The 10,330-nt window shown below is 43.4% G+C and overlaps 1 protein-coding gene across 1 annotated transcript; it reads left to right on the top strand.

Annotated features, from left to right (window-relative positions):
• Positions 1 to 323: 323 nt before the first annotated feature.
• Positions 324 to 9,933, top strand: LOC124774972 (glycine-rich cell wall structural protein 1-like). Its single transcript, XM_047249709.1, has 2 exons — positions 324 to 355; positions 9,160 to 9,933. Exons 1-2 carry the CDS (start codon positions 344 to 346, stop codon positions 9,853 to 9,855), a joined length of 708 nt encoding a protein of 235 aa, XP_047105665.1. The 5' UTR covers positions 324 to 343; the 3' UTR covers positions 9,856 to 9,933.
• Positions 9,934 to 10,330: the final 397 nt, after the last annotated feature.

Below are 10,330 nucleotides of genomic sequence, written 5' to 3'. Positions count from 1 at the left end.
AGACAATGTCAGTCTGCTGGCACAAATGGAGTGAAAGAGGCATTAACACTGGAAAGGTATTTTGTAACAGTGTCCTTGCTGGCCACCGGATACGACGATAACCTAAACTGGCACTTTGAGACTAATAAGAAAGTAATATTTCCGTGTAAAAGATTCAGTTATAGCGCCGTTCCCGTGTGAAGTGAGGCACTTACAGCAACAGGCGAGACGGAGAAAGCGGGGTAGTCGACATTCGTGAGGTCCTTTCCCACATTCCACATACACTGAGCCCGTATAAAAGCTGGCCCCAGTGGCCAGAGAGGTGTCAGTCATTCGTTGCCTCCAGCCAATCCAGCACGCAACAATGAGGATCCAGGTACGTACTGTAACACCGACGTTTTGAACTCCAATCTTCATTGTGTCCACAGTGGACGCGAACTGACTTCTTTGCATAAGCTCTCTCCGATCGTTTAGTATCTAGCGTGTTAGATGGTGGTCTCCTATTACCGATAACCCCTTTCGAAATCGTTAGCTTTGCAACATCTAAGTGTACTTTCCAGTTTTGCGAGAAGAGAATAACAGTTTCCTTTTCTTTTCTATGGACTGCATGTAATAAGAAATGCTGTCTTGTTTCCACAGACGACATAAAAAATCGTAGATTTTGGTTTTTATGCATTTAAGGACGTATTAGACTACTTTACTAGATACACCTCTCATGCCGTATTTTTAAAACTTGCGGAAAATTGGTGGAATAATTTTATTTAGGTACCACTTCCGATGCCTCATTTGCACAATCTTTAGGTTCCTGTACAAATCGACAAAATTATGAAGCTTACAGTAGAGTACAAGTCTGTTAGGCAACATCAGTTGCTATTAAAATAAATTTACAGTACATATGCATTAGTAAACAGGACAAAAAGCGACATGTAAAACACAAAGACGTTAAAATAAAATGTGTAAGATACAAACAAATGTTGATGTTGCAGAACAGATTTCTATTCTATTGTTTTCTTGGTGATTTTGTCGATTTATATAGCAGTCTGAAGATGGCGCAAATAACCCACCGAAACTGGTATCGTAACAAAATTATTCCATACATTTGCGGCTGTTGGATATTTGTTTTCTTTAAGTCATCGACCAGCCACAGTCCCTTGCTTCCTTCTATACAAGATAGAATTACAGAATTCGTCTTGACGCTGTCCATGTGATTTCGGTTTTATTATCTTATCTTTTGAAGACTATGTTCAGCTGTGCCGTCTGTCGACCAGACTGATAATGCTGTGGCACTGCAGGCATCATCAGTTGATGCAATAGTGTCCTACGCTGAAGTACCAGTCAACTGTGTAAACGAAATACGACTCTGGTATGAAGACGGCATCCCTGAAACTAGTTACTAGAAAACTAGATAATAAAAAAGCGACTTGGTCTTTGTCGAGATTACTAACTCAAGATAAGTCGCCAAAATTTCCAAGACTGTATGTCTAAAATTAAGTCCTACCATACCGTTATTGCACTTGAGATTTGATGTGTCTTTCGACTCTAATCAAAGTGTGGGCTGTGCGATGGATGTTGTATATGCATACATTTGAAATTGGCTTCAAAACAAAAGATGTTATTTAAAGGACACAAGATGAAGGGGAATTTTTCTGAATCCAGTCACAACTACTGCAGTAATGTATGATCGTTCGCATAATTTTTATTGAGGAAGTCAAGCACATGTAACATGTTATCCACACATCAAAAAAAGTTTTGCATCACCCGGTTCCCAGAACTTCTGAAGATAGACGTTGACTGTGGATATTGCATCACTGACACAGTCCCTTTGACTGTTCAGTGCTGTCACTAAACCCGCCCAAAAATGTAAACAGCCATGCATGAGCAGCACCTAGTAGACGCAAAGGGTTCGACAGCCGATCAGTTCCAGTTATTCCACCAGGTAGTTAAACCGTGCCTAGACGGTCAATACCGCGGTTCGATCACGTCCACATTGTTACTTTGAGCCAGGAAGGGCAGTGTCAGACGTCTTGGAGTGAACCAAAGCGATGTTGTTCGGACACTGAGGAGATACAGAGAGACAGCAACTGTCGATGAAATGCGTCGCTCAGGCCGCCCAAGGGCTATTTCTGCAGTGGATGACCGCTACCTACGGATTATGGCTCGGAGGAACACTGGCGGCAACGCCACCATGTTGAATAATGCTTTTCGTGCAGCCACAGGATGTCGTTTTATGACTCAAGGTGTGCGCAAGAGGCTGCATGATGCGCAACTTCACTCGTCCATGGCGAGGTCCATCTTTGCAACCATAACACCGCTTAGCGCGGTCAGAGGGGCCCACCAACATGCCGAATGGACTGCTCAGGATTGGCATCACGTTTCCTTCATCGATGAGAGTCGCATATACCTTCAACCAGACAATCGTCGGACATGAGTTTGGAGGCAACCAGATCGGGCTGAATACTTTGTCCAGCGTGTGCAGCAAGGTAGAGGTTCCCTGCTGCTTTGGGGTGGCATTATGTGGGGCGGACGTACGCCGCTGGTGGTCACGGAAGGCGTCGTAACGGCAGTACGAAACGTGAACGCCATCCTCCGACCGGTAGTGCAACCATATCGGCAGCATATTGGCGAGGCATTCATCTTCATGTACGACAATTCGCTTCCCCACCGTGCACGTCTTGTGAATGACTTCCCTCAGGATAACGACATCGCTCGACTAGAGCAGCCAGCACGTTCTCCAGATATGAACCTTATCGAACATGCCTGGGATAGATTAAAAATGGCCGTTTATGAATGGCGTGACCCACCAATCACTCTGAGGAATCTATGCCGAATCGCCGTTGAGGGGTGGGACAATCTGGAGCAACAGTGCCTTGATGAACTTGTGGATAGTATTCCACGACGAATACAGGCATGCATCAATGCAAGAGGACGTGCCACTGGGTATCAGAGGTACTGGTGTGTACGGTAATCTGAACCACGACCTCTGAAGGTCTCGCTGTATTGCGGTAAAACATGCAGTGTGTGGTTTTCATCAGCAATAAAAAGGGCGGTAATGATGTTTATATTGATCTCTATTCCAGTTTTCTGTACTGGTTTTAAGTCTTTTGCTTTGTTACAACACGTAACATAAACACTGCATATTTAAGAATTTCACCAAATAACTTTTAGAATTCAGGATATCGAGTTTTGCTAAATGACGTATCCATTAAAAAATCCTGTACGTATAAGATTTACGTTTGCGTTCCAGATTTTCCGAACAAAATTTGTGCTCTCATAACGTTTTGCTACTTTCATATTCGAATATAATTACGGCACGTGTTCAAAGAGTTTGCTCGAATGCGTGATTACTTCGCACCAAAGATCGTTCAGTCAGTCGAGCGAAACAGGATTCCGTGTCGTGACGAAAAACGAGTAATTGATTCGGGCTCTGATAGTAACTGAAGTAACCCTTAATGGTATTTCATTAAACTCTTACGAGAAAAACGAAGCGCTGTAGTATCTGGTAAGCATTCTGGTCATTCAACAGGTATCACTCCACCCTCCTACCTTACAACACCAAATCCTTGAAATTTGCTGGCAGATTAAGACTGTAGCCCCGTACCGCCTCTCGACCCCAGAACCCTTACCTACCTTCTGAGTTGGCCAGGCACAACTCACGACCGACCACTACAGCTCCACTCCCGGCAATCTCTATGTCCTGCCTTGCAAACGTGAGAGTCCCTGTCCGGCACACAGTATTCACCTGCCAGGAAGCAGCATCCCACGGCAGACTGAAAATTCATTCTCTACGGTTCCTTGTTTTTCTAACTGGGCTTATAACCAGAACAACTAACGACGAGTGGACTCCGGTGCTACTGTTAGCTAATTAAATGTACGAAGGTAATGCGAATTACTGGCATGCCATAGAACATTCTGTGTCACATGTTCGACTGCAAGTATTTTTAGATTCTCGTTTATTTGCTAAAGTTATCTACTACTTTATGGAGTTCCATCCTATTGTATGGACGAGGGGCTTCAGCTGATGATATACGTGAGACAAAGTACCACGACAGCTGTATCTTGAGAATGTCTGCATTGTCTCACACGACTAGTTTCGGCAGCACGTTACCGCCGTCCTCAGGCCCCAACACGGCCACAAGAGTACTACAATTCCTTGGCGCGTTTATTGTAGAGTTCTTGCTACTAGTACATGTGGGATAGATTTCCTCAAGTCTCTCCTCGACCCACTCGTTCTGGTAACAAGGACGCCACAATAAATGCGCCAAGGAATTGTAATACTCTTGTGGCCGTGTGGGGCCTGACGTTGGCGGTAACGTGCCCCTGCAACTGGTCGTGTGAGACAATAAAGATATTCTCAAGACGCAGGTGTGTAGGAACTTTTTCTCACATGTATCTACTACTATTTTTAGTACTGTGCTAAACATCATGCTGTTAATAGTGCCTGTACCGTATGTAAAATTGTCAGTACAAACAATGGAACTATTCTTCAAGTTCCGGCGCTCGTCAGTTTATCTTCTTTAACCACCGTTTACAACAACCTTACAATAAGAATGATTCATTTGGAACCATATTCTATCAAGCAAGGAGAAGAAATCAAGCGAACTCTAGCAACAATTCATTTAGCAAAATTACAAAAAACTCAGACTGATGCAGCCACAGCGAACCTACTCTCTTTTATGTATAACTTGAATCGTTTATGGATGCAGGAGCTAACTATACCGAAAGAGGAGAAATAAAGATAGGAATCTGTCTTCTGGGTAAGTGTAAATGAATGTAGGCATGCATGTTATTTTGCGAACACAATCGTGACTGCGATCGCGAAGTTAAACATCTCCATACTTGAAAGCAGAAGTTCTACAAAGTTTTTCATTTACTTATTTGTTTATTATGTGGCGTAGATGCATCAAAAAAACTCGAGGACACAATGGTAATGAGACCCTCCTCACCGCTTTACTTATACAGTTAGCCACTTCTTCCCTGACAAATTTGTTTCTCATCACGTCTTAGGCCTTCCTAAATAATTTCTCCCTGCCTCTTTGGGTTTTGCGTTTCTCCTCCATGAAGAAATTATGGAAATAATTGTATAAAAACTTGGTTGCAAAACTATTTTTCCCAAAGCATTTAAGTTCGGACTGAATTTTTTGCCTAAAATTTGTCTATAATCTTTTAAAATTTCAACATGGAACGTCTGACATTGTTGATTCAACGTGTGTAGGACTCCATATATGTCATATTTTCTCCCAGCGTTAAGCAATCGTCTACAGAAACTAAAATAAAGATATCTAGGCTTCGTGTTTAAGTTGCTTGAAATTTTGGGTTATTTTATTGATGTAGATACTGAAATCAGTATGCTATGTTGTACACCCCTTGATATTCTGTTCTTGGACTCGATTCCTTTTTATCGATAGGAGAAAACGGAGAAAGAAAATTAAAGTGAGTAAACACTTTTTTTTTCGGGGAAAAAATTTATTTTGTTAGTAATTTGCTAGCCGATTTCTCTTCTGGATTGTAGATGATCATGAGACAATATTTTATTCATAAATAGACTTTTCTAATACACTCTTTGGCATCGTATTTTATCCATTAATATCCTGGGTAATCTCCAGCTACACCGCAATGTCACTGTGTTACCGACACAACGTACAAGCATTCGACGGTCCGAGCTCTGTAGGTCGAGAAGCGTGGTTTTATACACCACGGTCACGTGCTCCCTTGCTAACCACTACTGGAGCATTCCTGCTGGCCGATGCACGGTGTTTCAGGGGAAAAAGCTATAAAAGAAACAGGACTGCCACTTTTTGGCTACATTATCTCATGGAAATTGGTCAATTAAATTTCATGCTATTATTTTCCTTTGAGATTATTTGTACCTCTACTTCGATACTCACTTCATAATATGTCTTAATGACTTTGTAAAGCTTAAACTAATATTGCCTTCAAAGGTGTGATATAAAAAGAGACACACGAGTTAATATTTATCAGCTTTGACATTCAGTTGAGAGAATTTCTAGATGTGTTTAGTTAAAAAAATTATTTGAGCTTGTCAATTTCATTGGCACATATAATTTTTGTGTATCTGATGTTGGTCTAACGGCTGAAAACCGATAACAAATGTTGTAAGACAATAAGGAAGTGTAGTGTGTTTTTCATCCACTATGATACTGATGTTTTAGCATATTTTAACCTCGTTGGCCAGGACTGAATCTTACAGGTTCAAGACATTAACCCCAGTGATTTAAGCAACACGGCACGCTACAGATAAATGGAAACCGCAAGAATTACATTAACTCGAAATGTTGTTCGTGAGATGCCAAGAAACGTGGAAAACGTGCTTATCTCGTGCCTAGAATCAACACAAAATGAACACAGTTCCTGGAAAGGAATTTTTGCTCCAAATTAGAATATACGGGGTTATTCTAAATGATGGACCCATTCTCAAAACTTTGTATTTATTCAAGCACAAATCCAAAATGAACAAGCATTATACCAATGAAAAGAGGAAGTTCCAAAGTTCTTTTCATATTGTTTAATATCAGTTTAATAAATTTAATGTTTTGTAATTAATTAGCTTTTAATAATTATTTAATAATTGGAAATGTGATAAATGTTCAATGTGGCCACCGTTGGCTTTACGAAAAACATCGACGCGGAGTCTGTTGTTACTGATCGCACGGCAGCAGTGATCCGGTACCGTAGATCGTTCAGAGTGGCTGGTACATGCGAGACGTAAAAAGCTTCACATAACCCCAAGAGAAATAGTCGCAGGATGTGAGATCAGGGGATTTCGTTGGCCAGAAGTGCAGAGCCACGTCCTCAAGTCCCCTGTTCGATCATTCAAAAAGTCTTGCACATCACCGTGACAATAGGGTGGAGCTCCATCCTGTTGGAAAATGCCGCGCGAACTCTACCGGCCGCTTCTGGAACCATTACCGCCTGCCCGCCCAAAACTTTGAAACTTTCTCTTTTCATTGGCATAAAGCTTGTTCATTTTGATTTGTACTTGAATACGTACGAATTTTTGAAAATGGGTCCATCATTTAGAGTAACCCTGTATATTAAAGTGTGTAAATGCAGATGAAACAGCAGAAAAAATGCCAAATGGACTGTTGATGCTTATGGAATTCGCCAATATATTTCATTATCTTACCTTCAATCTGATTTCGGACTGAGAGCAACTTTACTGTGATAAAATACTCATGCCAGTCGGAGGAAGAAAGTAGTAACCTCAGTTTAGTGAGGATTAGTCTAATCATCTTACGTGCTGTATTTTCGAATGAACCACCTGCTGGTAACAAGAAGGAAATGCCGTCTATACACGATGATCAGAAGCAAGCTTAAATGCTTGTAAAGGTATTGTAGCGTAGGGTGTGGCGGGAAATAACTATAAGGGAAACAAATTCGATACATTGCGCCGTTTCCGAGTTAATTAGCATTGCAGTAAGCCAATCATGGCGTTGCGCGCGCAGTATCAAGCTGCTCGCCAGTTAGTGTCTGTTGTTTTCACAGCGTAGATCACAACGCAGGGAGACTGCTCAGCCGGTCGGAGTGGCCGAGCGGTTGTAGGCGCTACAGTCTGGAACCGCGCGACCGCTACGGTCGCAGGTTCGAATCCTGCCTCGGGCATGGATGTGTGTGATGTCCTTAGGTTAGTTAGGTTTAAGTAGTTCTAAGTTCTATGGGACTGATGACCTGAGAAGTTAAGTCCCATAGTACTCAGATCCACTTGAACCACGTGAGACTGGTCAGTCTGTGAATCGGATGCGATCCTTATAACAACACCATGTCAATTTCTTGTATCGCTCCATTGTTCTGTCTTAGGAAACCAAAGGAACACCACGTTTGGCGATACCGTCTCTGGCGGGCCGATAGAATCTGGCCGCTCGACGGCCTGACTGGCTAACTTCAACGCTAACTCCGAAACGGCGCAACATATCGAATTTCTTTTTCTTAACAATTATTTCCGAGTACAACCTACCTTGCAGCACCCTCATAAGCTTTCCAGAATACTTCTGGCCCCTCTGTACAAATAATTCTCTTTTTTTTGTATTTATACGAACATATAACATGCAACAACTCAAACTCATTTCTTGTGGGTTAGCACTATTACTGGCCGATGCCTTGAAAAGATTCATATTTTCCGAGATAATGCTGTTTCTGATACTGTACCACGATTCACATAGAACATTGTACAGCATTGATTTCCCGTAGTGTATGATACAGTTCTCATAGCGTAGTAAACATTCCATAAAGTATCGCAACTGTAGATTAATGGAGAGATTAATGACGTGATCTACCTACAATGCCGACATTTAATGAGCAATGACACTGATCAGTCATCTGTTTGTGTACATTATTGTGGTGTGCGTACTGTAAGACCTTCAGTACACACACCATCAGATTATTTGACTTTTCGCTCTAACGAAGTAGGTGAGTGTCAGCAATATGTCTCGTGGTCTTATCGTGGCGTGTTTATCTTCTGCCGTTAGGTCAGACGATAGAAATGCCACTTGCACTTTTAAAGTAGCAGATTGACGGTGACCAACTTTAAACACAACTTGATTAATTTTCACACACATTTATGAAAATAATAACAAGCATGAAAATTACTTAACTTGGTTCAGGATGCTATTTACAATTGACGATCTGAAGTTCCTTTGGTATTGGTACGTTAATCTTAGTCTCACATGTATCTCTGATACTTGACAAAAGTGTCTATACATTTATCTTCATGGCTATGTACAGGAATATGGTAGTCTTATTAGACGCAGACTGAAACTTGACTATAGACTGGTACAGGCAAATGTAGAACTTGTACAGACTGGTACAGACTAAGGTAGACTGGTACAGACTGGTGCAGACAAATGCAGACTGCTAATCGGAGGTCTGTACACTCGTTATAACACCTCGCGCGTTCATGTACCACTGCGCGAGTGTGATCCGCGAGGAGAAAAGGTTCTACGTTAGCAGCAATCTCATTGACTGCGTTACATATTAATACGCGGATCGGCGGAAGCAGAATTTGATCTGTCTCTATGGCAGCGCCATCTCGTAGTGCGGAGACGGACGAGCGCTGCGCCTGCGCTGTTGTGCTTAGCGGGGCGCGCTGTAGTGGGAAAGTTGTGTACGCGCTGACTACGCGGAACTATGTACACAACAATAATACAAGCACCTTTCTCCTTTCAGATTAGCGTAGTATTTTTGGCGATGAGCACCGTGTCCATTGCTAAAGAAGCAGCCACTAACAAAGAAGGAGCCAAGAAGAACGAGAAGCGAGGTCTGCTGGGTCTAGGTGATGGCGGTTTCGGTTACGGCGGTGGCCACGGCGGCGGCTTTGGCGGCGGCGTTGGTGGTGGCTTCGGGGGTGGACTCGGGGGCGGAATCGGAGGCGGCGGCTTTGGAGGCGGCGGCTTTGGAGGCGGCGGCGCGGCCGCTGGCGGCGGACAAGTGACCTCCGTGACCATCACCAGGGAGGTGCCGGTGGCGGTGCCACAGCCGTACCCGGTGGCCGTCGAGCGCAACGTGCCGGTCCCAGTAAACGTGCCCGTCCACGTGCCGGTGGACAGGCCGTACCCGGTCCACGTGCCACAGCCGTACCCAGTCCCCGTGGAGAAGCCCGTGCCTTACCCCGTGAGCGTACCCAGACCTGTCGCTGTGCCCGTGCCCCAGCCAGTGGTCGTCAAGCAACCGGTTCCCGTCATTATCGGCAGCGGCGGCTCTGGTGGCTTCGGTGGACTCGGAGGCCTCGGGGGATCTTCTCTCGCCGGCCACGGTGGTTTCGGCGGAGGATTTGGATCTTCGTCCTTCGGCAGCCACGGAGGATACGGCGGTGGCGGCCACGGAGCGCACGTCAGCTTTTCGTACATCGGACACCATCACTGAGATTTCAGGTTCTGCCTGTTGCACCGAGTCTCACAACAAGAAACCTGTTGAAACACACATTTATGTTTCTCTTGACCTTCATATCATCAGCCATTTTTGTAAAAAAATGAATAAATAAAATTCATTCAGATGTCAGCTTTCAATTCTCCCACTCCTTCATAGTAACTCAGATTTTAGACAGGAATGTCAGAAGAAAAAATCCTGTCCTGTGTTTACATCCCCACACTGCTTTGAAATAATATCTCCCAGATTTATTCTACATGGTACTGTCTCTAGACTGTATCAGACATGGTTTCAAGTAAACTATTTCTTCCGTGTGAACCGTGTCAGAATTTACATATAATTACGTGCGTGTAGACTTGTGTTACATGTAGCTTCCATTGGGATTTCAACTTGCAAGTTTCATTGCAGTATATTGGCATAACCAAGAATCAAGGAAGATCCGTAAGAGATATGATGTTTCAGCGAGATAGTG

The sequence above is a fragment of the Schistocerca piceifrons genome, chromosome 2, assembly GCF_021461385.2.
Source record: "Schistocerca piceifrons isolate TAMUIC-IGC-003096 chromosome 2, iqSchPice1.1, whole genome shotgun sequence".
Classification (NCBI taxonomy): domain Eukaryota; kingdom Metazoa; phylum Arthropoda; class Insecta; order Orthoptera; family Acrididae; genus Schistocerca; species Schistocerca piceifrons.
The sequence above is the reverse complement of the archived record's forward strand: the minus strand, read 5'-3'. Positions and strand labels throughout refer to the sequence as shown.